This window comes from Prionailurus bengalensis, chromosome E2, assembly GCF_016509475.1.
Source record: "Prionailurus bengalensis isolate Pbe53 chromosome E2, Fcat_Pben_1.1_paternal_pri, whole genome shotgun sequence".
Taxonomy (NCBI): domain Eukaryota; kingdom Metazoa; phylum Chordata; class Mammalia; order Carnivora; family Felidae; genus Prionailurus; species Prionailurus bengalensis.
This window is the reverse complement of record NC_057352.1, coordinates 57,392,493-57,409,082: the sequence shown is the minus strand read 5'-3', so window position 1 is coordinate 57,409,082 and position 16,590 is coordinate 57,392,493. Positions and strand designations below refer to the sequence as shown.

At 50.3% G+C, this 16,590-nt stretch overlaps 1 protein-coding gene across 1 annotated transcript in view; it reads right to left on the bottom strand.

The window, feature by feature from the left end:
- The window catches only part of CDH13 (cadherin 13), a 1,034,159-nt gene that overhangs the window by 32,004 nt on the left and 985,565 nt on the right, over window positions 1-16,590 (bottom strand). Inside the window, exon 11 of the mRNA XM_043599762.1 lies at window positions 1,393-1,535. Coding sequence (XP_043455697.1) covers window positions 1,393-1,535 — 143 coding nt within the window. The remainder of the gene's footprint in view (window positions 1-1,392; window positions 1,536-16,590) is intronic.

Below are 16,590 nucleotides of genomic sequence, written 5' to 3'. Positions count from 1 at the left end.
CGCCGACCGTGCCCTTCTCAGACACCTGATCCCGTAGGCGGCTTGCACATCAGTACCTAGCACACGGAGACGGAGTCTGAGAGTTCTTAGTTCACCTGTTATCAAGTGTAACGAAGGGCACGTAAAAGGCCCTGTGAATACTCATTTTGATATACGGGACTCCAAACTGAAGCTTGGGCCACGAACCGCGGGCTTTTGAGAATAAGAGGGAGAGCAAACCTTCTCAGGTGATCGATACGATAGACATCTCATCTTCACCAGCTTAACCTCCAAACTGGCTCTGACCACTCCCCCCCCCCCCCCCCCCCATCTCAGCCAGTGGCAGCTGCTGTTAGCTTTGCGTCTGAAACACAGAGACTATCTCCAGAATCTGACCTCTTCTCTTCTCCTCTCCCATTCCGGGTCCAAGTGCCCATCATGCCTACATGGTCACCAGTCTCCTAAGAGGTCTCTGTACTTGTGTCCTTGTCCCCCACGTCTGCTCTCAACAGGGCAGCATAATCCTGTCACACTGAACCCTACCCGGCCCTTGGCAACGGCGTCCCATTTCACACACAGTGAAATCCGAGGGTGGTGTAGGGCGACCCCCTTCCCGTCCCGCCCACTCTCTCTGGTCCAACCCTCTTGGCCCTCTGGCTCCTCCCTTAGAGAACTTCAGGGCTCCCTTCCCCACTGTCTTCATGTTTCTACTCCAATGTCACTGCTCCAGGGGGGCCCCCGAGGGCTGCCTCTTGAGAACTTCAGGACCCTGTCATCCACAATCTTTTCTGCGTTTCCTTGTTTCATACATAAATAGTACGTTCTCATCCCCCCAGCCCCCAAAGTGTACTACGTATTTTACTCAGTTTTCTTCCTTTCTCTGTGAGCGTATCAGCGGCACAAGGAGAGTGGGTTTTGTGTGTTTGCTGCTGTATCCCCAGCATCCAGAAGGGAGTTTGGCACCTGGATGTTGCATTATTAGCTTCTGAATGAACAGCAATTGTTCTGCGATTATGAAGCTCCTCGCTGAGTGCACCTGATGTCTTTCCATGGTCTCCTGTGATAACAGGATAAAAGCTGCGGGGGCAATTCAGTCGCCAGGTTTGGCGAGGCCCTCTGGGACAGCATGATGCCAAGACAAAGGACGTCAACGTGCCTTCCTGGCCCTGGCGCCTACCCCGGACGAAGCACAGTGAGCTCACCACTCTGACCTCTAACTGGACAAAGACTGGAGAACCCGGCATATAACTGACTCACTGTGTGTTTATGCGTTTGCTTTCCCTGCCCCCCCCCCCCCCCACATTTGTATTCTTCCCAAGAACACCTCCAGGTGTTATGAGAGGAAATGTAACACGTGAAAATACACTTACCGCTGAGACGTATACACTTGGTGGCCCTTTAAAAATTACTCACCACTGTCGATTGCCAGGAAGAGGGCAGCATACACGCTGTTGTGGACGAATGGTGACTCACGGTCCAGCACTGCCGTGGTGTCAACGGTCCCATTGATGGGGTTGATATTCAGCCAGCCGGCTGGGTCCTTGTAAACAGAATACCTGGAAGAAAATCCCAAACAACATCATATTACACTCAGCACGGATTCAAGTTCAAGAAATGTTCACCGAGTACCGGGTACAAGCTCTCACACTAGGTGCCAGAGAGAGAGAGAGAGAGAGAGAGAGCACACGCAAGCAGGGGTGGGGGGTGGTGCAGAGGGAGAGGGAAAGAGAATCCCAAGCAGGCTCTGCACTGTCAGCATAGAGCCCAGCCCAGGGGCTTGGATCTCACAAACACATGGGATCATGACTTGAGCCGAAATCAAGTGTCCGTGGCTTAACCGACTGAGCCACCCAGGCACCCCAGATGCCAGGTAATTCTTGTTTTGTGTGTTTTTTTTTTTTTAATTTTTTTAATGTTTATTTATTTCTGAGACAGAGAGAGACAGAGCATGAGTGGGGGAGGGGCAGAGAGAGAGGGAGACACAGAATCTGAAGCAGACTCCAGGCTCTGAGCTGTCAGCAGAGCCCGATGGGGGGCTCAAACCCGCGAACCGCGAGATCATGACCTGAGCCGAAGTCGGACGCTTAACCAACTGAGCCACCCAGGTGCTCCTGGGAAATTCTTAATACGACCCCCAAAACATCATTACAGTTAGAGTTGTTCATTTAGAAAGTGACGGCTGACCAACTCCGTGCTGAATATTTGGTGCGTGCACCACCTTTGTGCCTCACGACAAGCCTGTGAGGAGAGAGCTCGTATCTGCCGGCTTCTCACAGAGGCAGAGTTCACGGCCATCCAAGTCCGGTTGTGTTTCTTTTATACCCTGGGTGTGCCCCTGTGCAGAGCCGGTGGGAGAATCCCTACCATGGAGATACAGGTAGGACCCATGGACGCCTGGAGGCAACAGCCATTACCTCTAATGGAGGGTAACCCTGGGGACCTCACAGAAGATGTAGCATCTGAACCAAGGCCGGAGGAAAGGGTGGGGTGCTGTCAGAGATTGAGAGGGCAGACAGGTCAGGAAGAGAGAAGAAAATGAATTAACACATGGAACAGAGAGATTCACTATGCAGCAGGATCCTTGCACAGAGAGTCGTGACACTGAGGCTTTTCTTTCCAGGAAGCAACTTTATTCGTGCCGGCACGGCTCAGTTGGGTTCGTACCCAAAGAACTGAGCCCCAGATACCACATCCTGTATTTTTTATACATTTTCTATTTCTTTATCTCTCATATATGGTAACGCACAAACATGCAGTCTGATTAAGTGGTCTCATGTTACAATGTCGTGAGGGATATTGTCATGTGCGCGTGTAGCCAGGTTGCCTTGAGTTTTTTTTTTCCCCTCCCCATAAGGAGGGGACCCTACCACAACTAGAGCATAAGCTCCACAAAAGCAAGGACATCTGTCTGCTGTCATGACAACAGCTCTGAAAACATTGCTCAGCACATACACAACACTCAATAGACAGCTGCTGAGTGAATGAGTGTTTAGGTGTCAGAAGGTGGATGGTTGCGGTCCGAACATACCTTCTCCAGGGGACACTGAAAGGAAATGAGTTTAGATAGATTATAAAGACCCTGAACCACTGTTGTAAGGGGTTTGGATTCTGGATAATGGGAAACCTTCAAAGAATTAAAAAATGTTAGTATTTTTTGAGGGTTTTGTAAAAGTAACCCATTCTCATTCTAAGAAGTTCAAACCAAATGTGCATTAGGTAAGAAATGAAAATCCCACCTACCAGGGAGATTCTAACTGAACAGGACTCTGATTTCTTTGAACCAAGGGGCTTGGGTAAAGGGGGACTATCCCAGTGACACATGGCAATTTCTCCCATCACTCTGATACCCAAGCCAGAGAGATGCTTGTGTTTTCCTGCCATTTCCCACCAATCTTTGGAATATATGCCCCTGAGGAGACATGAAAACTGATAGGTCATCAGTCAGGCAAAGGTGCCTGAAGTCGATCATCTCTGCCCTATACTGCCGGCTTTGGTTCTGAGAATGTTTAAAACCTGATTGAACCATTAAGAGTTTGGGGCAAATTGCCGTCTTCGTCTTCAGAGTGGAAAAGACGTCGCATCTTAATCCTGGGGACCTGTGAATGTTACCTTATGTGGCAAAAACCTTGCAGGGATAATAAAGTGGAGGATCTGGAGGTGGGGAGGTGATTTTGGATCACTGGGACTATCTGCAACCACAGGTGTCCTTTTAGGAGGGAAGCAGAGAGAGATGTGAGACACAGAGAAGAGAGCTAAAGCCCCCATGACCGTGGACGCAGGGACTGGAGTGTTGCAAAGGAGCCTTCCCTGGTGTTTTCAGAGGGAATGTGGCCCAGCTTGATTTTGGCCCAGTGAGGCCGGCTACGGGTGTTCTGGACTCCAGAACTGGGGAAGAATCAATTTCTAGCCCCACCAATTTTGTGGTGATTTGTTATAGCAATTTGTTACGATCATTTGTTATGGTGACGATAGGAAACTAAGACAGTGGGTATGATATCCCCACTTATAGACGAGGACACTGAAGAACAGAGCACACACCTACCGAGGTCATAGAGTCGGAACGCGGACCCAGAGCCCCGGCTCTGAACCCCCACTCTAAGCTGTTTCCCAGCTAACTTGCTAAAGCATGGTCAAAAGATAATTGCCGAGGTCTAAGAACGAGTTATCTCCAAGGACAGAGCAAGGATGACTCCAAGAGTAGTGGGTCGCTTCTTCATGAGAAGGTGAGACTCAAGGAGCTGTCCACACGTGTGTGGCCAAGGAGAAGGGGAGCTGCCATTCCTGACTTGGAGGCCATCTCGGGGACCGGGCAATGTGACTGCTATCCGAGGGAGGCTGTGGTCACGGAGAGGAGGGGTGCTCAGCCTGGGGCCTCGAGAAGGGAGCTGAGGAATGAGAAACCACTGGAACAGCCTCCAGGAGACACGCAGCACCGCACACGTGGTCCCAGCGTGACCACCAGCTAGGGAGACCCTTCCGCTTGCTCCCAGGCTCTGTTGCAGCCTCAGCACCAGCCCCTGGACGTCCCCGGGCTTCCGTTGGGCACTGACAGACCCTCCAACATAGCATCTCACTTTAGTTCAGAGAGAAGGACTCTGGTTTACTACAGTCCCTCGTGAATTTGGGGTCCCGTGAACAGAACTGAGCACCTCTGTGTGCGCCAGTCAAATCAAATCACATTTTTATTTTGCAAAAGTAGATGAGCCAGACCCTGGACTGCTGAGCAACACCAGGGGTGGGCCTTGCTAATGCTTCCTACAAGGCATCAGGTCTGGTCTTTCTAGAACAACCTCAGGGGTGCAGTGCCCACTTAATCATGATAAACTGAGTGTTTACTATGCACCAGGCACTTTTCTAGGACTGCCCTGTACCTACTCTTTCAGCCTCACATCAACCCTGAGAGGCTGATAATATTATTATTCCCATTTCACAGATGGGGAAACTGATGAGATGCTGGATGCTATAGATCTTTTCATGGTCTTACTTTTTTTTCTACTAAACTCCAGCCTGTAGATGTCTTAGTTCTCGCAGAACTCCTATCATTTAAAATCTACTATGCACTTCACTTAATTTTATTTTTAATGTTTATTTTTGAGAGATAGAGAGTGCGAGCAGGAGAGGGGCAGAGAGAGAGGGAGACACAGAATCCGAAGCAGCTCCAGGCTCCGAGCCATCAGCACAGAGCCCGACACGGGGCTTGAACCCACGAACCGCGAGATCATGACCTGAGCCGAAGTCGGACGCTCAACCGACTGAGCCACCCAGTCGGTCCTGCTTGTGTGTTTTTTAAAAACCTTAAGTAGAATTTTTATTATATTTTTATTATAGTTGAACATCTGACTTCGGCTCAGGTCATGATCTCGAGGTTTGTGAGTTCGAGCCCCGCGTGGGGCTCTGTGCTGACGGTTCAGACCCTGGAGCCTGCTTCCGATTCTGCGTCTCCCTCTCTCTCTGCCCCTCCCCTGCTTGTGTTGTCCCCTAAAATAATTAACTATAAAAAGATAACATAAAAACATCTGTCGCTCTTTTCGACATCGATTTATATCTCCACCTGCAAACTTCTACTTGTCTTCAAAGACCAGGCTGAAATGTCCCTTTTTGGTCATTCTGTAAGAGCTCCCCAGTAAGAATTAGTCACTTCCTCTTCTAGGTCTTTGCTGGGCACAACCATAGAGTAAAAAGCCTGTTGGAGATAATAGGGGCCCTTGCAGGTCGTCTACTTTCATCAAAGTCCACTTCAAGACATCAGGATGAAGTTCAAGTGCCATACTAGCACATACTGACTGTGCCCGGCCCTGTGCCCAGGTCGTCAGAGTCAGCACCAGGCTCAGTTTTGGGGTTCCCAGCAACCAGATGAAGTTGGCATCATCCCTGTTTTACGGACGAGCTCACCAAGGTTCAGAGAGGCTTAGCAACTTGCCCAAAGCAGCACAGCCAAGAAGTGGCAAGAAGTGTTCCCAGCAGGTAACAAGTTCACGGTGGATGGAGGAGTGATTTCAGATAGTTCAATATTTGAGATAATGAAAAATTTAAATGGACCATATTTTATTCCCTGATGACTCAAATCAGAGTTTAGAAGGTAAATAAAAATGAATTAAATTATCTAGGCTTTTCACAAAAAAAAATTATCTAGGCTTTTCATGTTGGCAAAGAAACAATATTCTTTGTTTCTCGCTCAGTTGTGGTCTTGGTCTCCTGATGCTGCAAGTTTCACAGGACGATGGACATTTCTGCTTCTTCTCTTAGATAAGGAGCAGTTCTATTCAGTGGAAAGCTTTACAGACGTGAACTTGGAAGCTGGCCCCAGTGCAGTCAGCCTGACCCCGCCACCCTCCCAGAGAAAGCAAGGGCCTGAGCGTTTTACATGATAGCTACTCACGATTTTTCTTCCTTAAAAAAGCAATCAGGTATCTATTGCTGCGGCTGTTTTCTTGTGTTGTCACATGGCCTTTAATTTTGTCTCCCTCTATTATTTATTTTGTTTGGCGTCTCTTCCCATCGGAGACCTTGGGGAGGCATGCCCTTGTCCCGGGTCTCCACGATGCCAGCTTGCTGTTTCTACTCAGAATTCCAGCCACGGACAGAGGACAGGGGCCACCCCACTGACTGAGCCCAACATCGTGTTACCCTGTGCCCGCACAATGCAAGCCGAAAGCTGCGTGCCAGAGCCTGAGGGTAGGTGTGATTTTCCCCAACCCTAGAGCTTTCCACCGCACAGGGGTGAGCAGCTCGAGACCAGCAGCCAAGCCACTTTTCCACTTCCTGGGTGATGGGCCCTTTTGTCAGATCAGCCCTTCTGACCAATTCGCCAGACGCTCTATGTAAATTTCTGACATTTTCAAAGCTGTCTTTTTAATAAACCTTTTGGTATAAAAACACCCGCGTGCAAGATGTTTTCCGTGCTTTTAGGCCTGAAAAATGCATACGGCTTATTAAATTGGAATTTCCGGGCAATTTATCTGTAATGTGAACTTTGCTTGTTACAGGGGAAGAAAAATCAAATTAAAAACGGGACTCATTTCAGTCTGTAATGTAGCTTCTCAGGAGCTGCTCGAGTGCTTGCGGAGATTTGGCCTTTTCTGGGTGTCGGCCTCGGCCAACATGGGGCAGGATAATTAGGAGGATCAGACCGTGTGGGGACGTGGGGTGGGGCACGTCTGACCATGCTTGGGCCCTGCACCTCTCCTGGGAAGCAGGCTTACTGCCAGCCGGGCCCCAGCGGAGCGGGAAGGAAACTGCCAGGCCAGAGGCCAGGGCCCGGTATTTCCTGAAAAGGATTTCCAGAGCTCGGGCTGCCCGGCTCAGACCCTCATGGGGCCCTGGTAGCAATGGGGAGGAGGGAGAGACTCAGAAGCTGCGGCAAGTCTCTTCCGTAAGCTTCTTGGGTTCTTTCTGTGACACGAGGGATCTACATTTGTTCAGCATGGACACCAAAACCACACGGGTTATCACGGCCTTCCTTTTGTGTTAGACTTAAAAATGTTACAAAGCAATATACTATTAGTACAGGAATACCCAAGAGGACCAATGCCATATAGTAGAGCACCAGAAGTGGGCCAGTTATGTAGACAGGTTGACAAACAGATACAGATGTGGACACAGATATCGACTATAATATATATCTACCATCTATAATTGCTAAATCGAGATCTATCAATCTATCTAGGCAGACATTTTATATATACATATATGTACGCATAGCCATATATACGTTTGAAAATTTGCTATTCGCTATAGATGGCGTGTTAGATTGTTTGGAAAAGCTAGATCATTCAATAGACTCGGTTGACTCGTTATCCATTTGGCAAAAAATAAGCTGGGTATCTTTCTGATGTATTTATTGGACCCTCGGGCATATTAGAAGATAGGTGAATGTATACAGAGAGGTCTGGGTGTCTATTTACAGACAGGTAGCACGGATCACTTGGGGAAGGAGACTTGGGTTGGGGCTGGTGTCAGAGGAAGTCAGTCCAGGATCCCCCAGGGCTTTGTACATATACGATAGAGAAGCACTTGCCCAGAGCAAACACTCATGGGGACCCGTCAGAAATATCCTGGCTGGTATCATGTATCGTAGGGAGGGTGGGTTTTTTTAGACCTACACATGAGTCTCACTGTCGTTCACTCTCAAAGAGGGGCCGGCAAGGACGGGAGGGCCTAGAAAAGGAAAGCTAGGAAGTGAAGAACACAGAGGCATTTTATATTCCTACCGATGGAATATTCGTCCTGAAGGAGGCAAAGAGCCTGTAAAACCACGGGGAAGGAAGGAAGCAGGAGGCATACCTTCAGCCCCCCACTTAACTCCAGCCCAACGGGCCCCCTGTGTCAGATGAAATACCTGCTCGGGTGATTCAAATCAACCCCTTTCCTTAAAAACAGAACTAGAAAGTAATAGAATTCCCAGCTGAAGGAAGTGCGTGGCTTTGAAATGCTTCACGTAGCTCTGGCTGTCATTGCAAAGGAAAGGCCGTATTTCCAATCTCCCGACCAAAATACACAGAGCAGACTAAAGGGCCAGCCAATCTGACAATCCTGGTTGAGTTAGGCAGCCAAAGCCCATCACAGTTCAGGGCTTGTGGAGAGCCCAGGGGCAGAGCCAAAGACACCAGTCTCAGTGACAGGAAGAACTTTTACAAGGAAGGGGAGAATGCCACAACTGGCAGATGTGGACAAGAGGAGTCGCCCACTGGGTGGCCTGGGCAAGGAAGACAGGGCTAGAGCTTGCCCAGCCTGGCATGGGGCATTGGGCGTCCACGGCCCAGTAACAGCTGGGAACAGGGTAGGAGCTCTGGGCACCTCTCAAGCCTTCCCTGGACCCCCCCCCCCCTTCCCCAGTATCCTAGAGTTCCTGGCGGAATCTCGTGGCCATCCTGCATGGGGCTCTACCAGATTCCAGTTCTGACCATCATGTTCTCTTGGAGGCTGCCATCTTTAGGTGGCACGAGGGCAAGCCTTGGTTAGTTCTCTCCAGACATTGTGACCCCTACCATGACAATAGGCAAGGCACAGCCATACCCAAGGAGGTCACCTTCTGCCCCTGCAGTGGACCAAAGTGGGTTTGGTGTGAGTCCGTTATCTCTGGGCTGTCACAGGAAGTAAGAGGTAAGACCCTAGGGATCACTGTTTGCTTGGACCACAGCACTGTACCTCTTGGCTTCTATTCTCCTTAGTACAATCCGTTCTCCAAAGAGCAACCAGGGTGACCGTTTTCAGTTTTACGTCACATCGTGTGAGTCTTTGCTCAGGATCCTCCAATGACTTCCCATGGGGCATAGAATAAAACCCAAATGCCTGGCCATAACATCCAAGGCCCTACCTCCCCACACTCATTTCCAAATGATTTCCTTGCCCTCCCGCCGTTTGGAGGCATATGGGCTTCCTTTGGTTCCTTGAAAACACCAAATTCATTCTAGCCTGAAGATTTTCCATTTGCCTCATGGAATGTAGCCGCTTTAGGTGTCCTCATGCGTGTCTCACCACCGCTGAGGGTTCAGCCCAAACACTGAGACCTCTCTGTGCCCGGAGAGACCGCTGTAAGTGCTCTATCTGAAGTCTGTGTCCTTACCTGGCTGGCTTCCCAGCATATCGTGTAAGCTCCTTGGGGGTAGTGACTGTATCAATCTTATCCAACTCTCTGTGTCTAGTACCTAGAAGACTGCTTGGCACCCATGGTGTAGGTTGAATGAATGAATGAATGAATGAATCATAGTACGAGCCTTCCTCAACATCCTTTGACTGCCCCATGTCCTGGGTGACCAAGAGTTTTAAAGGAATTTTGTCCTGAGGTGCCTGTCCGTCCCTTCCCCATGGACAGACCTCTCTCTAGAGAAGGTCGCTAGACCATCTCTCTCTCATGACAGCCAAACTCCCCCCTAAATGCTGCTCCAGACACCCCTTCGGTGCCAGCTTCCAGCGCCCTCTCCTGGCAGTCACGCAGAACACGCTCAATTCCCCAGCAACGAGGTGTGACAGCACATGTGAGGTGCTGTCCCCCAGGGATGCTTGCTAGGGACCCGGTGTCCAGGGTTTTCCTGGTGGAGGGGAGCAGTGCCGGTCCTGCAGGCATCCTCTGCCTGGCATGCAGCGAAATCGCTGGGTTCCAGAAGGACAGCAATTGCTCAGCATAAGCCATATTTGTTTACACAGACACTTCAGGCACAGGGGAGCCACTCCTGCCACTGAGGGTGGCGAGAACCCTCCAGAAATCCAAGTTTTCAAGCACCAGCGGGGAGCCAACCCAGTAAGCAGACCTTTCTGGAGGCCACGGACTCAGGCTTGCTGTGTGTTGACTCTTTTCTGCACGGTGCGTGCTCAGAACAGGGAAACTGACAGATCAAAAGAGATTCGACTCGATTTCAGAAATCATGTACTTTCTAGTTCTCCTACCGCCTTAATTCTAGGGGCCATGTATATATATAGAAGGAAGCTGGACGTCACAAAGGAACGTGTGTTGATAGGTGGCTCCAACCCCTCTCCTGTTCACCTAAGGACACACTGACTAGGTCTCGTGTGTTCACTGCAGAAAATTCAGGCAATACAGACGAGCAAAAAAGACTACCGTGCAAACCACCCTGGTCTACCTTCAGAAACAAGCACCATTCAAATTTTGGTCCGGAGGCTTCCAGCCTATGTAGACATATACACGCGCACACATGCACGTTTCTAATGTGACCCCACTGCTCACTCACTCATTCTGAGTAAATATTTACCGAGTGCCTCAAGTACCAGGCACCAAGCTTGGTTTCGAGTCCGCAGCGGTGGATTCCCTGCTTTTCTGGAACTTCTACTCCAGCGGGCGGAGAGGATCTTGCTTAGTAACTGCACAAATGGCTATTTCGTTACACTTGTGAGGAGGGTGGCGAAGGCAGTAGTCACATAACACGTTGCGTTGTGTGCTATGAGGGTTTTCTATCTTCAGTGTTTCTTTTCTGTTGTATCTGGAATGGGGAGTCCGCGTTCGTTGATCAACAAGGTGATGCCACAGGATGTATGCACGTGATTGAACGTCATTCACTGCCCATCGACCTGGGAGGTAGATATTATCACCCCCATTTTATGGATGAGGAAACAAAGGCTCAGAGTGGGCCAGCAGCTCGCTCATATCATGAGGCTCTTTTGAAAAATTATTCATTCATTCATTCTTTCTTTCTAAGTAGCCTCCATGCCCACCATGGGGTCCAAACTCACCACCTCGAGATCAAGAGTCACAAGCTCTACTCACTGAGCCAGCCAGGTAGCCCTCCACCAGCCAGGTGGCCCCTCGTGTGGCTTTTAAATGGCAGAATGGTGGCTCCAGTGCAGGTCTCTCTGTCTCCTGAACACAGTCGCTATGTTTTGTTGGCCTTGGAAGTAGCCCATGGGGGGGGGTCGGGAATTTCCTATGCCATTGGCTCTCCAATCTTGGCATATATCAGAGTTACTGGGCTTGTTGGGTATGAGAGGGCCTTCTCATTTTTACCAAGCCCTCCAGCTGGTTCTGGCTCACCAAAGCTTGAGAGCCACCGTTCTGTGAATCATGATCAAATGCAGAGCTGTGCCCCGGGCTGTGTCCTGTGGTTGGGCTTTCCCTCCAGTGGGGTAGGTGGGGGGGGAGGGGGGGCTCGGAGCTCCGTGAGCTTGCAACTCCAGGATGGTAGCATTTCCTAAGAAAAATCCCAAACACACACACACACACACACACACACACACACACACACACACACACTATTAAATTGACATAACCCTTTCTTAAAATCCTGTTTATAAAAAGAATCATACACATTCAAGAAAGGCTTATTACCATAATAGAGCACCTGTGGGTGACTTTAATACATTCATCACTAGAAATTCGCAACTAGTATGGGCTTAAACTGTTCTTTGATTGGGAGGCTCATACTGACAACTGCTAAGTTAAAGTAAGACCCGCCGCGGGGACAAATGTCTCAGCTGTGACGGGGAGATCTGCAGGAGCTGAAGTCTGTCCGTGATGTACTCTAATCAACATGCACACTCAGGCACTTTCTGCTTTCACTAGTTGGGGAGAGAGGGGCCGGCTGCCGCCAACAAAGCACTACTGAGTGATTGCTCACCAGTCGGGGGTGCGCCTTCAGGGGACCCCTTTCCTGCCCATTCCCGACCTGCTCCTCGGTTGTGACGCCCCCCTCCCACCCCCCCCCCCCTTCCGGGAGCTAGCAGCTTGCTGGTCATCACGTCCTTCGTCTCTGATATGCCCTCACCACCTGTTCTGGGAGAGACAGGTCCGTCCGCTTAGTTTCTCCCAGCAAAGGTCGTGCTCTGGTCTGAGGCCACTGATCCTTCGCTGTAATTTACAGCGGCTGTGATGGGACCTTTAGGGCCTGCGACAGGACGTTGCTGTGACCGGGCTCTTTCTAGTTGGGGCTTCATCCCCATTGGTGAAAAAAGGGACGAAGTCCTCCGACCGCTGCTGGCTGCTTATGGACGTTTTCAAGGCGCCTTGCGTTACTGCCTCAAGCCAAACTGATGGCAGGGAAATACAGAGCAATAGAGCAAACCAGAGTCAACCTGGGAAGCCAGGGATTTAACAATGTTGGAAAAGTCAGGGACGTGGGACCCTGATGTGGTAACTAAATATGTGCCTTCATTTAACAAACTGGGACCTCAGAAACTCAGGATTTCTGAAACCCAAGGACCCTCTGGTCAACTCTAGATGAAAACACGAGTTACCATCTCCAGTGTTGGTAAAAATATTAAACGGATGCTTTAAAAATGCAGCCACAAGATGGCTTCCATTATTAATTTATCGTGATCACTGTCATGAATTTCATCACTAACGATCAAGCCTGGCTCCTTCTACATGCATGGTCAGGGCCACGTTAAATTTCCCACCTCTGTGCGTCCATGTCAGGGGGCTTTTCCCAAGCACTAGAAACCGCGCTCAGAAATGAACAGAATGACTTGAGAGCTTGGTGCAAGCTGGTAGGATGTAACCTTTCCTTGGTGTAAGGATATTTACACTTCTTTGCTCATTACAGTGATGATCTGTCTGGGTCCCTGGGTCCGAGAGTGCAAATGTACACAAGGCTTGTGCGGGTTGTTCATCATCTGAGGGTCCCAAGGGCAGCATCATGAGGGGACTCCTGGCCACGTCTGTCACTGTCTGTAACATCCCACCCGGCTTCACTGCGGTCAGCAGACTTAGCACGTCAGTGTCAGTGACCGGAAACATCCAAACACTACATGAGTCCTGCACGGGGAACACATGGTCATCTCACAAAAGAGGCAGGGGCCACGAGGAGGCATCAACCCATGTTGGACTGTGTAGGGACCCCAATAAACCCAGGATAAGCAAAGAAAGGTGAAGTAGAGAGAGAAGCCGGTCAACAGAGGAAGAGAAAGGAGATTCAGTTTATAGGGGCCTCGCGGAATGGAGCCCTTGAATGGCTTGGACGGACCCCCCCCTTCATAAATGCACCACACAAGCTGAATGTGGAGTGTGGCGTGTACTGTCGTGGGATGTTGTTAGAAAAGTTACTTCAAAGGTAGAGCGACGGTTCAGCAATGTTCACACCGAGAATAGTTGACGGCAGTGAAAACGAACGTAGAAACAAACTTATTTGCACCAATTCTTTCCCCAAATAGGATCTTAATTGAATTTTTTTTTTTTTTAGTTTTGCAATGGATTTTGGTCCTCACTTAAAATTTTTTTTTAATGTTTATTTTTGAGAGACAGAGAGAGACAGAGAGTGGGGGAGGGGCAGATAGAGAGACACACACACACACACACACACACACACACACAGAATCTGAAGCAGGCTCCAGGCTCTAAGCTGTCAGCACAGAGCTCAACGCAGGGCTCGAACTCGTGAACCGCGAGATCATGACCTGAGCCGAAGTCAGACGCTCGACCAATGGAACCACCCAGGCTTTCCGGTCTCTACTTTATTATTATTTTTAAAATTTTTTTGGATGAAATTTATTGTCAAATTGGTTTCCATACAACACCCAGTGCTCATCCCAATAGGTGCCCTCTTCAATGACCATCACCCACTTCCCCCCCCCAACCTCCTCATCAACCCTCAGTTTGTTTTCAGTACTTTAAAGTCTCTTATGGTTTGCCTACTTCCCTCTCTGTAATTTCTCCCCCCTCCCCCTCCCCCCTGGTCTTCTGTTGAGTTTCTCAGGATCCACATAAGAGTGAAAGCATATGGTATCCGTCTTTCTCTGTATGACTTATTTCACTTAGCATCACACTCTCCAGTTCCGTCCACGTTGCTACAAATGACCAGATTTCATTCTTTCTCATTGCCAAGTAGTATTCCATTGTATATATAAACCACATCTTCTTTATCCATTCGTCAGTTGACGCTGGTCCCCACTTTAAATCAATTCGTTGGCAGTGGCCCTCTTCTGTTCCCGGGCTTATTTATTTTTATTTTTAAAATTTTTATTTTATTTTAGAGAGAGAGAGCAAGGGAGCAGAGAAGAGGGGCAGAGGAAGAGAAAGAGAGAATCTTAAGCTCCAAGCCCGATGCGGAGCTCGATCCCATGACCCTGGGATCATGACCTGAGCCAAAACCAAGAGTCAGACGCTCAACCGACGGAGCCACCCAGCTTCCCCCTTACCCAGCTTCTTTAGATAAGGGTTGTGGGTGGTCCCTGTTCTTCAAGGACTTGTGATTCGGAGCACGTGAGCTGGACAAAGGTGTGGTGGGGGCAGGAATCTGGGGGCTCTGAGCCCCGTGCTGATCTCTGCCCACGTGCCCCCAGCTGGGATGGTCAGGACCTTGTCTCACCACATGACAGAAATCATTCTCAGGAATTAAAAAAAAAAAAAACCCAAAAAACACCTGCTAAATCCACCTCCAGAGAACCTGCCATTTCTTCCTGGAGAACCTTCACAGGTTTGTAAGTAGTTAAACCCTAAGGCCTGGTTCTTTATCCCAGCCTCCCCTTTGCCCCCCGTCAGTGCCTTGTCTTTGTGCATTTCTAATATGGTGACAGGCTTCTGCTCTCTCACTCAGGCTTATTAAAAGGAGGTTCTCACCTTAACACCCCATCAGGTGACGTTTAGGCTGTGTGAGAGGGATGTGCCCACCAACCCATCCTTAACACTACTAGGGCCTAAATACAGAGGGTCCACGTGGCATCCGTCTAATTATTTAAGAGTTTCAGTCTAGGGGCGCCTGGGTGGCTCAGTTGGTTAAGCGTCCGACTTTGGTTCAGGTCATGATCTCACGGTCGTGATTTCGAGCCCCGCGTCGGGCTCTGTGCTGACAGTGCAGAGCCTGGAGCCTGTTTTGGATTCTGTGTCTCCCTCTCTCTCTCTGACCCTCCCCCACTCATGCTCTGTCTCAAAAGTAAATAAAAAATGTTAAAAAAAAAAAAAAGAGTTTCAGTCTAGCTCTGACAAGGGCCCAGCTGCCATGCACCCCCAGAGCCATGCAGCCTGTTGCCCAGGGCTTACCCTCATGCACCCATGGAGGTTGAGGGGCCCTGGTGCCCCTGGACCAGCCCTTGTCCTGATAGCCCATCTACTGGGCCTGGGTGGAAGGTGGGCCCGGGCCTAGGGCCCCGGGCTGGTGACTGGAGGCAGCACTGTCACTTTAACGGGTCTCCCCGAGTGCCACCATCATACCTGCAAGGAAGGGGCAGAGAGCCGTGTCTGGGGGCCTGGCCTTGCTGCACACTCACTCTGGGAGACACGGGGTGACCCCATTTCAAGAAAAGCAGCCTCCCTTTCTCTGATTTCCAGGACACAGGCTTGGCTTTCCTCCTCGCCCCACATGCGTGTGGATTCTCTTCTCCCGACATCCTCTGACTCCTGAGGCCATCACCCATCTTTCTCATTTGGTCAGCTGATTACCAGACTTTAAGAATACTTTCTTACAAAAGCCAAATAAGATCAAGTAAATCGGGTGTTCCAGAGTTTGGGACGGACAGCGCGCGGCCCAGATCGGGGGACCGGCGGCCTCGCCGCTCAGCTCTCAGGGCTGTTCAGCCTGCAGCTCAAGGTCAGCTTTGGTGCCCTGAAGCCGATGGCATCGGGGCATCTGGGCCAGGGGCGCAGTTTCTCCGGATGGGCAAACTCCGGATGCTTCGAGTTGTCTCGAAGCAACAACCACGCTCAGGGGGAGAGCCTCGGGGATGTCAGAAGACCTGCGTGTGACAGTTAATCAAGCCCACTGCGTTTGCTCTCGGAACTTATTTTTATTGGGTGATTCATTCACATGCCACGGCCTTTGCTCCCGCGCCCGAGTCTTTGAGCTCAGCTCAGACCAAGCTAAGCGGAGGGATCGGTGTTTTCGAGAAGTCGATAAATGAGGCCAGCTGCCGCAGGGACTGCAGTGAGATGGGTGGCTGAGCCTCGCGTGATAACTTGAAGGTCAGTGAACACGGACCGGTGAGCTGCCGCGGAGGGGGTTCCGACGGGCAGCCGTGCCCGGCTCAGGTGATGGGCCCTCTCCCCCTGGCGAAGCCCAAGCAGCAAGCGACCCGCAGACGCTGCTCCTTCTGAAGGCCAGGTTAGGTGAGGGCCCTGGGGTTCGCGGGAACCCGAAGAGTCCGGGCTTCATAGGAGGGACGTCCCCTGGGAACCCAGTCCAATCTCCTGGACACGGCTCCTAGTCGAGGGGGGCCATTCCCCAAACAAGT